General features: G+C 42.6%; 1 protein-coding gene across 2 annotated transcripts; it reads left to right on the forward strand.

The window, feature by feature from the left end:
* The first annotated feature begins 742 nt into the window (after positions 1-742).
* Positions 743-11,503, forward strand: VDAC2 (voltage dependent anion channel 2). Of its 2 annotated transcripts, XM_082764427.1 has the most exons (10): positions 794-886; positions 1,333-1,387; positions 4,612-4,683; positions 5,735-5,784; positions 6,997-7,149; positions 7,231-7,283; positions 7,715-7,942; positions 9,108-9,258; positions 10,070-10,127; positions 10,951-11,503. In XM_082764427.1, the coding sequence occupies exons 2-10, from the start codon at positions 1,354-1,356 to the stop codon at positions 11,040-11,042; spliced, it is 891 nt and encodes a 296-aa protein (XP_082620553.1). In that variant the 5' UTR covers positions 794-886; positions 1,333-1,353; the 3' UTR covers positions 11,043-11,503. The 2 variants fall into 2 exon arrangements, with proteins under 2 accessions (XP_082620554.1, XP_082620553.1); XM_082764428.1 differs by lacking the exon at positions 1,333-1,387 and having other exon boundaries at positions 743-886.
* Positions 11,504-18,772: the final 7,269 nt, after the last annotated feature.

Below are 18,772 nucleotides of genomic sequence, written 5' to 3' on the forward strand. Positions count from 1 at the left end.
CCCCTTGGGTGTCCTGCTGTGAAAGTATTGGGTTTTAACAGAGGTGAATCAGTTGCTGATCTTTTGATGTAACTGAGAGATGCTGATTGGCATTATGCTGGGCCTTAATGTTTTTTTTTTTATTATTATTATTTTTTAATAAGCTGGGGAGTTGCTGTTGTGCCCGGTATTGTGGTGAACTGTTGGTGTTTGGTGGTCAGTTGGTGTTTGGTGTTACACTGTTCCTGCCGCAGCACCGCAACGTGCGGCTGTGTCCCTTTGACTTTCTGCTGTTCCCTAAGGGCACTGCCCGAGCACGCTGCGGGGCCTAGCGCGCAGTGACCCGTGTCGGTGACCGGGGCTGCGGCCGAGCTCCCCGTCACCGTCGCCGCTCCCGGTGGCGGCCCCGCGAGGAGCCCCCCGAGGACGCCGCTCCCCCGAGCTCCGCCGTGCGCGGCCGCGGGGCGCGGAGAGGCCTCGCCCCCCCCCCCGGGGTGCCCGTGAGGCGCCGGGCGCGGCCGTTGCCGCCCTCCCGCCGCAAGCCCCGCCCTCCCGCGGGCCCCTCGCGGCCGCCGGGGCTGCCCGCGCGAGCGCCTGCGGCTCGCGGCGCCCCCCGGGGGGCTCTGGGCTGGCTGCCGGCTGCCGTGTCCCCCCGCGCCCTCCCCGGCGCGTTTCGCGGGGCGGCGGCGGCGGCCTCGGGCGGGCGGGGGCCGCCTCCCGGCGTGGTGCGGCGGTGAGGCGGGGCGCGGGGCGGCCCCGGCTCGTTGGGGTCCTGCGGGGCGGCGGCGGGCGGGCGGACCGGTGTCTCCTTCACTTCGCCCTCCAGTGCCAGCGCCTGCAGCAGCGCGGCCTCCTCCCCGCTCCGCCCGGCCCCGGCCCCGCTCCGCCGCCCTCCCGCGCCAGCCAGGTGCCGGCCGCGGCCGAGGGGGCGGCGAGCGGGGCCGGGAGCGAGGCAGGGGCGCGGGGCTGGGGCTGGGGCTGGGGCTGGCTGCCCGGCGGCGGCGGGGCGGGAGCGGCCATGGGGGTGCGGGGGGGGTGGGGGGAGGTGGCGGCGGAGCCCCGCGGGCGCGGTGCCTCGGGGCTGCGGCCCGACCCGGCCCGGTGCGGGCGGCGGTTACATAAGGGCGGGGGGCAGCGCGGGATGCCCAAGATGGCCGCGCCGGGGAGTTCACCTTGCGGCGGGGCCCGAGCGGGGCCGGCGCTGCCCGGGGAGGGGAAGGGAAGGGGGAAGGGGGGGGCCCGGGCCCCGGCCTCGCCCTCGCGGTGTGGGGGGGGCTCCGCTGCGCTGCCGCTTTCGGTTTGTGAGCGCGTGGCTAACCCGCAGCTGTTTAATCTTCTCTCCCTTCTCCGTAGAGCCTCTAAATTGGCCTAGCTATGGCTACGCCAGTAGTGTGCCAGCCTCCGAGAAGTAAGTAGGGAGACAGGTGAAGCAAGGGTAATGAGGTTCTTTTTGTTCTGTAAGCGTTAGGAGCAGTCTCAGTGTAAAGGTCAGTGTATCCGATACATTTTTAACAATAATATTTTTAGGAATTTCTACTTATCTGTTACTATTTGCGATATCAGAATACAATTTTAGTGTAGTTGCTGCCATTTACAAAATGGGATGAGTGCTAAATTTTTTTTTTCATTACATGACCTCTAGCTTGATCTTCAATATCCTGAGGTCTAGAAATCTTTATAGAAGTCCTTGGCATTCCTTTAATTACAGGGTGCGACACAGTTTTGAAATGCTACCTCGAAGGAAAGTTGTCATGTAATCATTCTGACATTTTTACTTTTTTTCCTGTTCTTTTTTCTTATTTTATGTTAGAAGAAGGCCTATTTGTGGATCTTGAGTAACAGATTCCTTAACGATTTTTTTTTTAAAGAGGGATAAAGTGAAACAGATTAGGGTGGAGCTCCCACTTGCTACCAGTGCATTCTATGTTTATGAAATGAAGAATAAGATCCGACAGTTGCTTTCACAACCAACCTATTGTCGTTAAGTGTTACCTGTATTTTAGGCACTTCTAATTACTAGTTTACATGAAAGGCAGTCAAAACAGGATTGAAGAAAATTACTTCTGATTGTAAGAGTTTGCAGACCTAGCTATCTTACCAACTCTAGAGGAAACAGGAATGAGTTTTTTTGGCCCTGTTTTCATTTAATGAGCTTTCTCATGATGACACTAGCTTGAAAAAAAACCTGACTTGAGCTTTTTCCTTTTTTCCTCTTGTATCACTGTTAGTAAAGAAGTAAAATAGTAGCTTGAAGGTCATAAGCTGTTTTAACTTTTAATCATGAAACTTAGATCTGTAGACTGGAATGTCTGACATACTGGTCAGCTTCCTCACATAGGGAGGAAGCTTAACTTGGCTGGATAAAACAGTGACATCCTTTCACTGCAGTATTTCTTTAAATTTAGACAGATACCAGTTTGTTAACCTCGCAGGCCTTTATGGCTTAATATAAATATCTGTAGTGATTGTCTATTCAGATTTTAAGTATTTAAAACAAGAAAGAAAAGCTCATTTGTGCTGTTAAAGTATGCCTATGCTAAAGGCTAGAGACTTATTCAGAGGAGAGGTACGTAGCTAAACCTTCTCTGTTATTTTAAACTACTAATGAATTGTACAGCAGGGATTTAGAGTGTGGGAAGACTACTGTTCCCGTAATTTCTTATAATTTGGTCCTATATCTCATAGTTTTATTGACTAGATTACAGAAATCATTCCCTGTGATGACATGTGGACTTGTATCTGTTCCGCTATTGAATCTTTTCCTGAAGCTTATCTTAGTTACTGCGGACTTTAACTTGGGCTGAGCCTTTTCAAGATTCAAGTATGTTCAAGTAATTTTTTTAACAGACAAATGACTCTGTTAAGAAGTCTGTTTTCTTAATACTCTCCAGTAAGTGCTGGATGTCTTTCTCTACTGGCTTGGATGTGGAGCTTAGCATTCCTTACTAAAGATTTATTTTTAATTTATTTTTAGCTAAACTGTAAATGTATATGATTTTGCTATGATGCAGTTCAAGTCTTCCTCTTGTGGTTTAGGAAGATGGGGAGAGGTACTCCGGACAATGAGCAAACAAATTTTGGAGGAACGATGTTTAGGCAAAAGGCTTTTTCTTACATGCTAAAAAACTTTTTAAATAGTAGCAGTTGCTTACAGTTAGGCTATAGCTGGCAGGTAGTATTTTGTGTGGATGCTATTCTAAAACAGTGTGTTTAGTGGAATGATGCCCTACAGGAAATTATTCCGAATCAGGAATATCTTGCCCGATTCAGGCAAGTTCTCTTTTTATGCAGATAAGGCCAAGAGAAGATGAAAGGGACTTTTAAAAAAAAGAATAAAAAGCCTGCCTCCAATCCCTTATTATTGAATACACTCATAATGATGTGCAGAAGGAAATAAAAATCTTAGTTAAAATTGCTTTCTAAAACTGGAAGTCATATTTTCAGCTTTCAGTTGAAAGTTAATATATGAGAGTACTGCCCTTATTTTTTTAGGTTCTAAGGATGCTTTTCTGTTTACTTTAAAACAAAACCCGTGCAAGAGCAGGATGAACAGTGAATTATGTTCATCTGGCTTTCAGCAAAACAAATGACTGATTAATTTTAAAAGATAAGAGAGGACTTCTCATTTTGTTTCTGCGTTAAGGCTTTTTATTGTGTTTGTCTAGTTAGTATTTTCCCCTTTGTTTTTTGGCCCTTTGAGGAAAATTACTAAGTCTTTGAAATATGCTCCCTTTTCTGCATTTTAAGACTTAAATACAATGCCCCTACTTATGACATTTTGCTGTTGAAGTAGTGGGAAAGCAATCACCTAAGGAAGAAAATATAGAGAGCATCTTCATGGGGAGGAGGAGCACCACGTGGTCCTGTGTGGGGCATTGGGCTGGTATCCAGCAGGCTGGGGGGACTGGGCCATGGCTAGTCTTGAACGATGGGTTCTTTAACAGTGAGATTGTCAGAAGCTCCCTGTCTGGAAGCTCTCCTTAAAAGTCATTTTCTCACTGACCCAGCATTCCTACTACTGTTTGTTTTAAGCTAACAGGAACCACCCCCCAACATAAGCTCTTGTACTTTGTAGGGTGGAAGACCTTCATATGAGTGACGGCTAGGTAACATCCCTCAAAGATCCATGCCAAATCTTAGGTCTAAATTTTAGTGTCTGCTTTGCCCTGTATTTTAAATCTCATGCTTTCACATTTTAAAAATGAAACGTAGATCTTCTCAAATAACTTTCATAGGCATCTGTTAAATTTGGCTTTGTAGGACTTGCAGAAATAAGTCTCAATTAGTTTTTCATATTTCCGGTTTCCTGGTTTTCACTGGTTACTGCCAACTCTGGAAATGTGAGCTATTAGCTTGTAGTAATGAAAGGTGTGTGGTGAAGTCGACTTGAAAAGTGACAATTTCTCATCAATAATCAGGTTACATATGCACAGCAAACACAATGTTCATGGTGAACATCACTGAAAATCTGTGTGTTTCACAGAACATTGTAATTGTTTGAACCACGTGTCTGTTAACTGCCTTTGTGGACTAATCTGCCTTACAGAAAGCATCTTTAAGAGTTGTGGTAACACTTCGGGGTGTGTGTGTATGGTAAAAGATGGACTATTAATTACCCTTGTTACCTTTCAGCTCCAATGGCAATTCCTCCGTCGTATGCAGACCTTGGCAAATCTGCCAGAGATATCTTCAATAAAGGATATGGTAAGAATAGCACCTCTTACAAAATAAAGCATGGTCTGTGTTGCAGCAGTGAATTGACTGCTGTATGTAGCTTGTATGTAAAGCTGAATACTCATATGCCTGTGTTTCTGGGGAGGGTATGTTTCTTTTGTGTCATTACTGTCAGCTGATAACAGATCACTGGAGGCTTTTTGTGGGCTATTTTGATGTGAAGTCTGTTAAACCTCACTGCCTTAGCCACACATGTCAGGAAAGAGGTGTACAAGTATGTGAGACTGAGCATCCACTGTTACTTAGCTTAGGAGCACACTTCCTGTACTGATCTTTGTGCCACAGCATTTGTTGGTATAGAAAGGGGAGCTACAAATATATATTTAACATATATTACCCTGTAACATTGTAGTGCTTCTTTTGGGATAGCAGGAAGAGTAGCTCTCGGGATAATAAAAATCAAAATCTGTAAATGCTTAATAGGCAGTTGCATAGTTTAAATCTGCTTACTTGCAGTGCTGTTTATTTCTAGTCTTCAGGAATTCATGCAGGGTTTTTTTCACCAAGATCAACACTCAGGTCGGAGGTAAAAATGTGAAATGACATTTGCATAAACCTACTTACCTTTCAAGTCCAATAGCTGTGCATTTCCTATTGATTTTCCTTTGAGATATTTCTTCTTAGTGCTCAGACAGAATTTTATGTGTTAGGATAGCTCTTCAAATAGCATTGAGTACATAGTATATGCCATCAAGGAAACACAAGAGAATGGATCTTGTCAGTAAATATGTTAATTCTTGGGTATTATCTTGTTAGATGTGCAGTATACAACCGAGCAGCTACTCCTTGCTTACTGTTGGGTGATGACAGAACAGAGCTCCTGGCTTCTTGTTAGGGTGGCCTCCTCTAGCTGCAGTAGTATTTGTAATTTGAGTGTTACGGAAGTCAGTCTATGGTGGTTTTTGTAGTTTATGTATATACACAGCAGTCTCAGCAGTGAGGTTGGGAAAACAGCTTTTTGGAAAGTGTATCTTGTCTTAGTTAAAGCACAACTTTTTAATTTCAACTTCTGTTTATTAAGGGTTTGGGTTGGTGAAGCTGGATGTGAAAACAAAATCTGCAAGTGGAGTGGTGAGTTCAAATACTTATTCATTGTGTTTTGGGGGGCGGGAGGGTGGGTGTTCTGATGATTATTTAATGACGGAAGGGCATCTTCCAGATGCTATTAAGTACATTTAGTTTTATTAATGATAAATGTTTGGTGTAAAAATAATTTCAGAAGCACCTAAAGCGCAGACTTCTGAATATAACACTGATATTGCAGTATGGGCCAATAAATAAAATCAGCTCTTTAGTAATCTTCGTAAAATAAAAAGGGTTATTAGCTGTCCTTCATCTTATGCCTGAAGGCTAACAAACAGCAGACATACGTGTGTGTGTGCGTGTATATATATATATACACACACATATATGTGTATTTCAACTACGGTACACAGAAGTTGTTTGTGGTACTGTTTGTGTTTTTGGAACTTTTTGACATCTTAATACCTGTATGAAGTAGTTGGTAGTGAAATTAGCACTTGGCATCTGTGGCTCTTCTTTAAAAGTAGTAAAGGGCTGCAGTGATGTTCCATGCAAGATGGCTTGGTCACACAAGCAGTGCCTTCCATGACTTTTATCTATTTCTGGAGCAGACTTTGCAAGGTGTAAAGGTAGATCCCTGGTGCCAATCAGAACAGGAAGTTATAAGAATAAGTAGCTGTTAGAGGTGTGTTACATGCTGTGTTTGCAGAGCCCTATGATCCTGTTATAGTTTTAACATTTATTTCAGGTTGTTTCTGTCAAGGACTACCAGTAATAACTGCTAAAACTTTATGCGGAATACAGGTTCTCATGTGAATCCTGTATCAGTTGCAAGTTGTCATTCCCAGCAGGGGAATGTGCTGTCAAGTATTAAAGATTCTTGGTTTGGCTTTTGGTTTGCTTGTTACGAGTATCAAAGGTAACCTTATATTTGAGGAATTCCTTTCCTTTAGAACAGAATGCTTATAGTAACTACAGCCTTGCTTTTGAGTTACTTTATAAACCAATATGTTTTTGTAATGCTGACACAAACATCCCAGTTGAAATGGGGGTGAGGTGGTGGGGAGTCTTCTGTGTGGATGTGAATCACCTGGCTGTTAGTTCCTGTTACGTCTGTCCCCCAAGTTGTCTGTTGTTGTTCAGCTTGTTACATAGCATAACAAGATCTTAATATTTCATGAAGAAGGGTCTTATGTCATTGTGTAAGACTTCCATGGTCACATGTATCTTCAGTATTACATGGACACTGTCCTTTTTTAGGAGTTCACAACATCTGGTTCTTCGAACACCGACACTGGAAAAGTTAATGGGAGCTTGGAGACCAAATACAAGTGGGCTGAGTATGGGCTGACTTTCACAGAAAAATGGAACACAGATAACACTCTGGGAACAGAAATTGCAATTGAAGATCAGGTAATAGATTAGGAAAGTATTCAGCTCACTTACTTGACTGGCAGAACTGTATTTATAGTGTTGTCTTTTCTCTCCAATTAGATTGCCAAAGGCTTGAAGTTGACGTTTGATACAACTTTCTCACCAAATACAGGGTAAGAATTTTTAACTCTTTACCGTGTGACTACCTACATCCATGGTTGGTAAATAGCCATCTGGTCTGTCAAATCAATTGATATTGATCCAAATTGGCAAATCCCAATGCTACTAAAGGCTTCTGCTGTTCAGCAAAGCATCTTGTTCAACAGGCTTAGTATTGTACACTTCACAACAGCCTGCTTTCCTCATTTTCTGGGATAGAAATACTTAGTTGGAATATTACAGGAGGGATGAATATGTTTCTGTCTTTATAACAATATGTGTTTTGATGTTTTTTCTGTATTTTTGGTGGGTTACCTATGCTTTGGACCAGTCTAGAGGAGGCACGTGTGTGGCTCAATGTTCTGTTGAGGCATATGGTTCAAATCTGGCAGTTCATTGAGGAAAGATCAAGCCCTATCTTAAAATAACCTTTTCTCTCTTTCAGAAAGAAGAGTGGTAAAATCAAGTCAGCATATAAACGTGAATGCCTAAACCTCGGTTGTGATGTTGACTTTGACTTTGCTGGGCCTGCAATCCATGGTTCAGCTGTCTTTGGTTATGAAGGCTGGCTGGCTGGTTATCAGATGACTTTTGATAGTGCCAAATCAAAATTGACAAGGAACAACTTCTCTGTGGGTTACAAGACTGGAGACTTCCAACTGCACACTAATGTGTAAGTACTTAAAATTGTGTCCAGTTTTGCAGAAGCAGGTTTTCTTTACCCTTCACTCTAGTCAGAATACAAACGCCTTCCAAGCACCTCTTGGTATTTCAAGCATTTAAGTAGCATGCTTCTTTTGAATAGCAAATTTAAACAGATGTTAGTTTCTCTTTTCAAAACAGTAAGTACTCACTCATAGCTTATCGTTTAAAGCTTAATATGTGCTGCAGTTTTCCAGATGCTGAAATCAAAAATGGAAGCGCAGTATGCATAACTCCCAGATATGTTGGGTTGATCATAATGCTGCTTCTAGTTTGCCCAATACATTGAACTGTACCTAACTATAATATAAGGGTAGTAGATTTGTTAGAGGTAGCAATTAGCCTTGAGCTATTTAAGTAGGTCAAAGGTAGTTTCTGCAGCAAGAACAGAGCCTTGCTGTTGGACATCTTGAGTAGCTTCTTCATCTTGCATATATGGGATGAGTGCATGAAATGCTTAGAGTGCAACTAAAGTGTACGGCATCTTGGTTTTGAACTTCTTTCAAATTGCGGTGTTTAGAGATCTTGGATGTCCTTCAGAACAAGCTGATCATAATCTACTGAAGAATATGGTGTTCTCAATCTAATACCAACTGCCATTGTTTCAGTGTGTTTATGTAGGACATAACACCTCTGTTTCAAAACCAAGCTATTTTGGAAAGAGATGAGTGATTGTTCCATCAGGGTTTGTGGAAGTTGAGGCAGGGTTAGCTGCAAAGCACCTTAGTCTAAGCTGTAAGAACTGCATTTCACTTCAGTAATCTCAAATACTGTGACGGGTTTTTTAAAAAAATCTTTGAATTCATTAGAAACATCAGGTATGTTCAGTAATCAAATTCAGAATGATTGTTTCCTCGTAATTAACATTTATCTGTTAGGTTAAGCATGTAAACCAGAATCCTGTTGAAGTACTTAAAATTAGTTGGAGAGTTAGCTGTGGCAAACTGAAAGATATTTTCGTGGATTATTGCAGTTTAATTTTGCTGTGAAGTTTTTTTCATCTCCCTTAACCCAATGTAGAAGTGTGGAACAACTCAAAGTTTCTGACTCTCGTTTGAATAAGATGAACTGTTTTTTTTAGAACTTGGGATTAAGTAGATATAAGGAGGTAACTTTTTTTTTTCATATTTGTGCAGCAATGATGGTTCTGAATTTGGTGGGTCTATTTACCAGAAAGTGAGTGACAATCTTGAAACTGCTGTAAACCTGTCCTGGACAGCAGGTAGCAACAGCACTCGCTTCGGTATTGCAGCTAAATACAAGTTGGATTCCACTGCTTCTATCTCTGTAAGTATGCCTCTAACCAAAAGTGTTATTCTAAACAACAACTTTTCAGTTCCTGAGCATATTTATGTTGTTAGTACAAAAGATAATTGGTCAAAAAGTCTAGTAAAAGCTACTCTTAAAATCCAGATGGTTACAATTAAAAGAAGCCGTATTTAAATCATTCTACTTTACATATAGCAACATCTCTTTTAGAATCTGACTCTCAAATGTTGCCCTGCTCTGCAGGACTTCACATTTATATATTAAAGACAGACAACACAACCTTCAAATCTGACCCGAAGCTTACAGATCTTTCTGAACAGTCTTTTTGGAAACACTCCAGTTCTCATGGTGAGAACTGGTAAGAGATGGTTACAAAGATGATATTGCAGAACAGCTTTGCTCATTATGAGGCTGGAATCATTCTGTAGAGCAAGTGATGCAGACTGAGAGAATTTTCGCACTGTGTTATGAAGCAATTTCTGTTTGACTGACTTGTCCTGCAAAATACTATTGGAGGATTCTTCAAATGTGTCTTACTTTGGGAAACTGGTGGTGAGTTGTTATGGCCTTCTGAAAAGAATGGGTGTAAGTTCACCTGCCAAACTACTTTCCAGTAGCAGTTCTCAGTGTCCCTGTGACCTGTCTGCATGTAAATAGGTTTCAGTTTTTCAGCTTAAGTTGTGGGGCATAGGCATAGCTAGAGAGACAGTGTAGTAAGCACAGAGATAATGAAAAAAGTAATACTAGGTTTGGTTATTAAGTTCTGGCTCCTGAATGGTAATAAAGAACTCTTCAGTTATGTTTCAATTGTTTGTTTATTTTTCTTTAGGCAAAAGTGAACAATTCTAGTCTAGTTGGAGTGGGTTACACCCAGACCCTGAGGCCAGGTAAGGACTTTCACATGCGTGACTTTTGCATACATATCTTCCATCACACAGAAGAGTTTTGAGATCTGTGTATTGATATGCAACTATTTTGATTCTTCAGAATATCTTTGTCTTGAAAAGTAGGTGTTTGACAGCAGATTATGTTGCACATTAACATTTAGATAAACAAGACAGATAACACTATCTAGTGGTATTTCTGCTTTATATTACTCATTTATTTATTTAACAGTTGACTGTTGTTGGATAGCTTAGCTATAAGGCTGTGCAAGAAGCCTTTCCTAGCTTTGTTTTTTCCTGACCTATTTTATTGAACAATAGCAGATCTCGAAAAATGCTTATTAATCAAAACAGCACACTTTCTGATCTGCATGTTCAGAAAAAAACGGAGAAACTGAACTTGTTCTGTTTAAATATGAAAACACCTGTTAATGCTACCTTACTATTGGTTAGTTATTCGTTTGAAACTTAGTAAAATACATAGTTTTCACTCCCTCCCTTCCTTGGCACAAGTGTCTGTCGTTCTATTCAGTTTCTCTTTCATGCATACCATAATGTAGAAGAAGAAATTTTCTGTGCACTTACCAAGTGGAGTCTTTGGAGATATGTGGTTTATAAAATAGTATTTTTAAAAAAACATCTAGTTTGCTTGATTCACATGACTAGCTTTTGGTATATTTCATATATAAATGAATTCTTCTGTAGAGTAATTGGGAGCAAAGTAATGCACTGAGAGCTACAACTGGGACTTGAAATGACAGAGGTTGAGTTGCAGTTAAAGCTATTCTGATTATATGCTGTAAACATTCTCTCTAACATCTTACAGGTGTGAAGCTTACTCTGTCTGCTCTGATAGATGGAAAGAGCATCAATGCTGGTGGCCATAAACTTGGCCTTGGCCTGGAATTGGAGGCTTAAAAAGGTGAAGAAACTGCTGCAGAGAAGGGATATCGGAAGAATTTGGCCTTAAAATGTATTTCCAATGTGACCAGCAGGCTTTTTTTCCCAAGAAGGATGACCTAGAACAAGAGCTGTATTTGAAGTATTTAGACAGTTACTTGTTAGCTGGTTTCTAGTTAAATTGGTTACCCATCTAGTTACAATTCTGCATTAGTACAGTCACTTAAACATTATTTAAATGTATTTAACTGTTTAATGCGCTACCCACAAATAATGAAATAGACATTTATGAAAACTGTACAATTGTGTGCATGTTTGTTTTTATGTTCCTTTTAACATTCGATATTACCATTGAATGAAAAATGGATCAGTGGATGTCTTGAAATGAGGTCAACAGTTTTGTTATATCACCTTAAATAGAAATACATTTGGTATCCCGAGACAACTCAAATTATGAATAAAACAAGTACACACACATACTTGTGCCTCAGATATTTTAAGAGTCAAGATAAGAGGGTAGTGCTCAGTTAAGTTAAACTAAAAACAACCCAAGATGTAGTGCTCTGTATCTTTGTACAATTAAGGACCCATCCCACCCATGACAACATTGAATATGGCTGGTTTTCACCAAACAGTTATATTCCTCAAGCAAATTGAATGTGTTTTTTTTTTTTTTTGTCAGGTAAGGTTTGTCATATCAGATGGTTGTATTCCCTCTGTTGTTCCATGGGCAAGACCTAACTGCATTACTAGTTGGCCTGCTGATGTAGAGAATGCAGAAAGACATGCTTGCCACATTGAGACATTTAAAAACTGTTCCTTGATGTTTTGCCCAACGGTGGAGGGAGAAAACCCACAAACACTTGTTTTGCTTAAAATTGTTTGAAGCGCGACTTCTCTGCAACTGAATGTAATGGTGTCATGGTACAACAGCCTGCTTAGCCCAACTGCTTTGAAGGTTTCTGCTTAAAATAAATAAAGACTTAATTTTAAATGGAAATGGAGGAAAATATATCCAATTTTGCTTTCCCATTGACTAATAAATCTTGGTAGATGTGATCAGAAATGTGGAATAATAGAAAAACTTCGTATTTTTTCTAGGGTAGCATCTCTTAAAATCAAACTCATAAGGTCAAGCATAAGTAGCTGTGGTTGCTTTTAATGTGGGATGTATTACATGGAGTCACAGTTCTTACGTTTAAGAGTAAGATCTTGTTCTCTTCAGGGAATTGCTTGGAGTCTGTTTCTTTAGTCTCAGCTGAGAAAGCTATCTCTTTACAGTTGGTCTTGCAGCCTGTAGTTCACATGCCTTTAAAAGGAAGGGGGCTAGGTTATGGTTGGGAATGTCTGTCTGTTTTGCAAACTCTTTGGGATGTGTTAGGTTATTTAATGCCCCTAAACATCTGAGTGATTTACTTGAGATCTTGGTCCATCTTGTGCTGTTGGCCTCGTTCTTGAATTACATACTATAGTGAACTGCCTGTGTCCAGGCTTTAGCTATGGAATAATTGAGCCACCTTCTTTGCAGAAGGTGGAACCAAGCTTATGCTGTCATCGCAGCCTCTTGAGTGGGCTTGGTAGTGTCTTCGAACAGTTTTTTTTTTTTTTTTTTTTTTACATGGAAAAGAGAAGGCTTGGCAGCATAGGTCACTAGACTTACATTTCAGAGAACCTTAGGGCCATTCTCACTTGAATACCCTTTTCTTGGGACACTTCTACCACTTGGTGATGGAAGCAGCAGCACATAAGGTGTCATTTGTTACTCTGTAATTGCATGCAAATGTTTGAGCTGATATACTTCAAAGTATTTATACACAAGCTCTTCTAAAGCTAGAGATTGTGTGGCCAGACAATTCAGTTTTATTCCCTGTTCTCTTTTTGGTGTGACACAAAGCATCTCCAGGCTTCTCCCAGAAATAATAAAAAGAAGTGTGCCTGCATGCATCATCCAACTGTAGCATTTGGGCAAATAAAGGACTGTCTTCGCTTATGAGGGATGCCTTGCATCCTTAAACCAACACTGGCTACAGTACTGTTGTTGCTCTGGTTTTTGGAGGATTTTGATAAGGCTGTAGTGGTCTGACACTTGGTGTTTCAGGAACCAACTACCCTAGCCCTTTTCTTCACTGTTAGCTCATCTGTATTTGTCATTCTTGAGGTTATGTTATAGCCAAATGAAGCAAAAGAAGATCTTCAGGGTTTCTTGTTGCTTCTTCCTACAAATTAGTGATGAAAAGCCTGAACACATTTATTTTACTATTTTCATGTGAATCACTTCACTAGTTCTTAGCCTAGAAACCTTAAGCAGTTCCCTTTGTTATGACACTGATAGGCAATGCGAGAATTACAAGGGCTCTGCAGTAGTTAAATGTGAAAATGTTGAGCTTCCTAAAATATTGTCATAAATTGCTACCTTAAGTAAGAAAAAGAAGGTTGGTGTCTTATCTCCTGGCATCTCACAAGTAAGGCTTATAGAAATGGCTTTCAAACTTTCTTTTCAAGTATGTTACAGAAGCTAGTGGTGTAACTGGAGTTTTTTGGTGAGGAATGGTGGTAGTTTAAATGTTTTCGTTTTGTTAGAAAATGTGAAAAGCCTTAATGATAACTTTCAGCACTAGCCAGACTTTTCTCAGCTGCTGTTCTGAGCAAAATAAAACACTTGAGATAGTGAGTGACCTGAGGATGGATGTGCATCTTGTTTGTGTGAACTGTAGCATTGCATTCTTGCCTGGTACAGCTGGAATAGTGGATGTCTGTGTGCACATTGCAAGGAGATGTAATCAGCTTTGCTAAGTAAAACTCCTTGCATATTAAATTACACCCTCCACACAACTTACTGAGTGACTCAAACACTTATTCTTCCTATTTTGCAGAAATTCTCCAGGTTTTATCAACTAACATTGCACTTGCAGATCAGCTTGGTGTAGTATGTTCTTAAATCTGCTTCTTGTGCACTACAGTCTTAAGAAACCAGGAAACTTGTTTGGAATTCCTTTGGGTGTGGAAGCTTTTCACACTCAAACACTGGGGCCTAGGTTTTTAACTTTCCCTTGGGCATTGCTGGAATAAAGCCAGGTAGCAATGGAGTGCGCACACTGCCCTCTAATGTCCTGTTCTGGCGCTTGGCTTTACTATTGGCAATCCTCTGTGTGCTGGCACAGGGTGCTGTGTTTGAACCTAGTGACTGCACTTTTACAGGAAGTAGAACTGAAGAGATAAGACTGCCATGTGTAAATGATTCAACCCTGTTTACATAAAAGGTCCTTGCTTCCTTATATTAGTCAGTGAAGACAGGAGCAATTCTATGCAAGGTAAGCTACTAATTGTTAATAAAAAACAAAAAATCCTGGGTGTCACCTGTGGCAGCAGTGATTTGAACAGCAAGTACAAATGCTTCCTGTGAACTACCAAAAAGGAAAACCCAAAGAAAAAATTTGGTTGGGTTCTTCTGTGGCATGAAAAGGCTGTATTTGTTGCAAGCTGTTCTAATGTGTTTGTCAGCCTCCCTTTGCCATGGAATACTTTTGTTCCTGATCTGGAATAGGAATAAAAACATGAAGCATATCAATTACTGTGGGGTCTGTGTTCATTGTGTTTCCCTTACTACAAAGTTCCTGGGCCTGCCTTAAGGTTGTCAGTCTTCCTACGTGTTGTTGGGTCAAATGGAAAGCACAAAAAAAAAAACTGAATTCATTTTCGTGAGCTTATGGTATAACTAGCTTTTGCTTTAGCTGTGAGTAAGATACACTCATAAAAAAGGCAAAAATTTCATGCACAGAAGTTTCTGGAAAAATAATACACACTTCAAACTTCTAAAAAGTACTGTTGGAATGTGGTGTGTTTTACACAGATTTAGTTAGATTATACAGATTTCTTATGTACACTCATATTTAACTTCCAGTGTTAGGAAAAGCACTGACAGTTTTAAAGATGGCAAGCAATCAGACTGTCTCAGCTCCAGCTGTTTGACCTTTACTGTACCACGTGTTTCTAAATGAGCATTTTCTGCTGAAACCAATTCCACTGAAATACTTGCACCACAATTCCTGCCAGTTAACTGTAGCGCACAGCAGAAATCTTTCAACAGTCCGTGGGTGTTGCCGTTGGTTGTTCTTTGTCCTGGGTCTGTGGGGGAAGACCCTGATGCTAAAGTCAGGACTCTGCTTATTTAATTCCTCATTGTTGGTGACTCAATCTTTCATGTTTACTCAACCTATGCTATAAGCATTAAAATTTAAACAGCTCTTACTAACTTTCATTAGTCTTATCTGGTGTGCATCGTGGAGCTCAGCTGGGTGTGCTATGTGAGTCATGGGTACAAGTGCTCTATCTGAGCCCCAGCCTGCTGTGGTTAGGAGAGAGGAGGGAGTAGCTCACAAGTAACTAATGGCATTTGTCCCTAGACATTTTATTTGATCCATGGCAGTGATACTGAAAACACACCTTAACCAAATCTTTATTAGACATGCTTACATTTTTCATATGAGAAATCAAAAGTTATGCTGTGTTTAGGGCTTGGGTGTTATCCAGGTAAGAGTTATGAGGAGGGATATTTTTTCTGTAGGGATGGGATGGAGGAGTTTTCTGCTGCAGCAGCTGAAGCAGCGTTGTCATAATTTACTGTCTGCAGTTCCCCAATCTCTTAAGCGTCCCGGTAGCAGCTAGGGGTGGCTGTCCCCTCGGCCCGGCCGGGACTACCCGGGCTGGGCAGGGGGCGAGCAGGGGCTCGGGGGGGCCATGAGCCACCAGGCTGGCCTGTGGGGCGGGTGTGCCACCTGGTGGCCGCTGCTTTCCTTTCTGATCTCTCCGGGGAACGAAATAAAACCAGAAAGAGCTGCTTTATTTGATATTTCTCTCATAACTTTGATTAGCTCATTGAGTGAATGGGGACATAATATTTGCAGTAAGCCTAAGCCTGGCTCTTAGATAACTAAGCAGAGCGGGAGGGGAGGGAAACCTTAGGCCACAGCACCTGGCTGTCACCCACACCTGTGTGTGTGCAAGCAGGACAGCGTGCATTGACACTTGTGGAGCCTTGGTCTGGCTCTCCAACACCAGTGGCCTGCAGCCACTGCCTGGGCTCATCCCCGCCCTGAGCCCAGCCACATGGGTTGGAGAGGCAGGTTATCTCCTTCTCTGGCAGCCTCAAAATGGCTCAAGGGCCCTCGATTTCCAACCAGGAGTTCTGGCTGCATATGCCAACAGGATGGCAGAATGTGCCCTCTGTCAGAGGCCAGAAGGGAGGAATTTGAAGCATTGCCTGACCTGGGGTTTTCCAGAATCAGACAGCTGGTTGCACCAGGCCCCACGGCATGGCAGGACAGACTGTGGTGGCAACACACCACAGGGACACATCGGTCGTTCACAAAATCTCCCCACGCCCTGTTTCTACAGTTAATTTAGGTCCCAATCAAGCATTTAAAGTGCAGGAACAGGCTAAAGAGCCGAGCAACTCCATGACCAGTGCCTGTCCTGTCATAAAGCACATGTACACTTTTGTGAGGCAGCAGTCCCACTCCAGGAAGCTGTTGCCGGTTGCTCCCCGCTGCTGCGACAATTGTGCCGAGATCCCTGCCACACCGAGGGACCGGTTGAAAGCTGTCTCACAGGATATTCCAGTAATGGGCGGAAGATGAGGTAGGTTTTGTCAGGGCTGTTTTGTTTACTTTTGTGAATGTACAAAGTCTGTATCTTGGACAAAACTAGAACACCAGCCTGCCCACGGGGCTGGGCTGTGACTGCACAGCCAGCACTGCTGTCTCGGGGCTACCACCGCCTGCTGCTGGGGGCTGCCTTGCCTCACCCCACTCCCCTTGGCTCTCATTAGTCTTCAGGGCCTCATTCCCTGGCCCCAGTGCAGCATGTCAAAACCCCTTCTCTAGCTGTTTTGAGCCCCACTACTCTGCCAGGACCACCCTTGGGGGTGGCTGCCTGGGCCTGTACAGGGCCCAGGAGTTGGGGTGACTGCTCACAGGCCCCTGGGTGAAGGCTGCAGGGTCTGTGGCGGCTCAGACAGCTGCCCTGGGAGGGCATCGGTGGCTGACGGTGGTCTGGAGGGCAGCAGAGGGATAATCTGTTTCTCAGATTTTATTTATTTATGATGGTGTTGTGAAGGGCAAATTTACAGGTTTTGTGAATTTCGTTGTCTCTACCTTTTTGAGTGGGTTTGGTGGGTTACAATCACAAGGATCACCTGGTGTGATTTTCACTTCTCTAATTAGCAGCATCTGCTTCTGAGAGCGAGTACTTGGATGCAGGCTTCTGGCTGTACCTGGGGTGTTCATCCAGGGGGGTCAGCTCTGTCTAGTCTTCTTGATGGTGGCTTTGGGGGTATTTCCTGCCAGGAAACAGCACCAGGTAGGTGTGAGGTAATGTTTGGTGTTTTGGGAACCAGTGTTTCATGACATGTTTTTAAGTAAACTGCAATTCACAAGCAACTTGTTAGGGTGCTGTTACTCTAGCCCGGCTGCAGGTTTGCATTGCAGCCTTTGTAAAAGAAGGCTGATGTCTGCCTATTATTGCTCAAACACTTCATTTTCCTTTTGTTTTCTTAGAGTTCATTGTGAAACATTCTACAAGGTTGAATCTGGTACAAGACCGTCAGGTTTTCTGGTGAAACCTAGCACTTCGTAGGAGAGGTTCTCACTCTATCAGGGTACTTGAGTGTGCTATTGGATCTATTTGCATCACTTCTTCAACTTTTCTTCCTTCTGGGGGCTGTCTAAGCACTCTGGCTCAATATCCCTGTTTCCTCTTTGCCTGAAGCAGTAGCAGAGAACTGTGCTGCAGCTGCTTGTTGGTTGCTGCTTCCAGAAGTTTCTCTTAGCAGCACACCTGTGTCCGAGAAGGTGCTGTCGTGCCATGGAACAAGGTTATTTGGTCATTTATGTGAGACAAAACATTGCTTGCTTCACAAGTGCAGAGAGAGATATTTTGCAGGAAGCAAGAGCCACTGCCTTGAGAGGTTTGTGCTTTAGGCCGCTTCAGGCGCTTCTTCCTAAAATGAGATCATTCCGTAGTTCTGCCTGGGATTTCTGGATTTAAAAATAGGGAGTACTGCTGTAAGTGGTTTGGCAGGGCAGGGCCACAAGCTGTTGATGTGCATACCCTGGCCTGGCGGCACGTGTCAGCCAGCCAGCCTCAGGCCTCAGCGGGCACCTGGGCAACAGGCCTGTGGGCACAGGGAGCTCGGCTTGTTTTATAGCAAGGGAGTGTGGGAAGAGGGGAAAGTGTCTGAAAAGTGAACTATCCAGGGAAATAAAGGAGTTTGTTTCACTGCTTTCCTTTTGTAGGATAGCTTTCCTGTTGCACAGAAAAACTCATTCTTATTTGCTCTCTGTTTCCTTCCCTTTTCCTTGATACCTCTGAATCCCTTTGAGGAAAGTTGAAGGGAGTCATTGAAATGATTTGGTGCTGCTGTAGCTGTTGTGTTTGATTTCATATCCATACAAGGAAATTAGACCACAAGGTGTAAAAAAAAAAAAAAAAAAAAAAAAAAAAAAAAGATAATTAAACATCGAAGAAACAATTATGATTTCTGTTGGTGAGCCTGTCTCCCTAACTTGTGCCACCTCTTCTGCTGGAGAAATGTGACCTTAGCATGAGGCCACTTGGTCCTTCTGGGACCTAGGAAACCTCTACTGGTCTAGGCTGGGTATTTCCCTGTTTATAGGTTCTCATTGTGTTAGCCTGAAGGCAAAAGGAGTAAAATAAGCTCTAAGAAGGTCAGGAAGAAGCATGTAAAAGGT

This window comes from Aythya marila (genome assembly GCF_965140915.1).
Source record: "Aythya marila genome assembly, chromosome: 7".
NCBI classification, from domain to species: Eukaryota; Metazoa; Chordata; class Aves; order Anseriformes; family Anatidae; genus Aythya; species Aythya marila.

Coding starts and splice junctions, on each gene's coding strand:
- VDAC2 (XM_082764427.1), top strand. CDS start 1,354: ATGGCTACGCCAGTAGTGTGCCAGCCTCCGAGAA. Junction 1,388..4,611: donor AGTGTGCCAGCCTCCGAGAA/GTAAGTAGGGAG, acceptor GTTACCTTTCAG/CTCCAATGGCAATTCCTCCG. Junction 10,128..10,950: donor CACCCAGACCCTGAGGCCAG/GTAAGGACTTTC, acceptor AACATCTTACAG/GTGTGAAGCTTACTCTGTCT.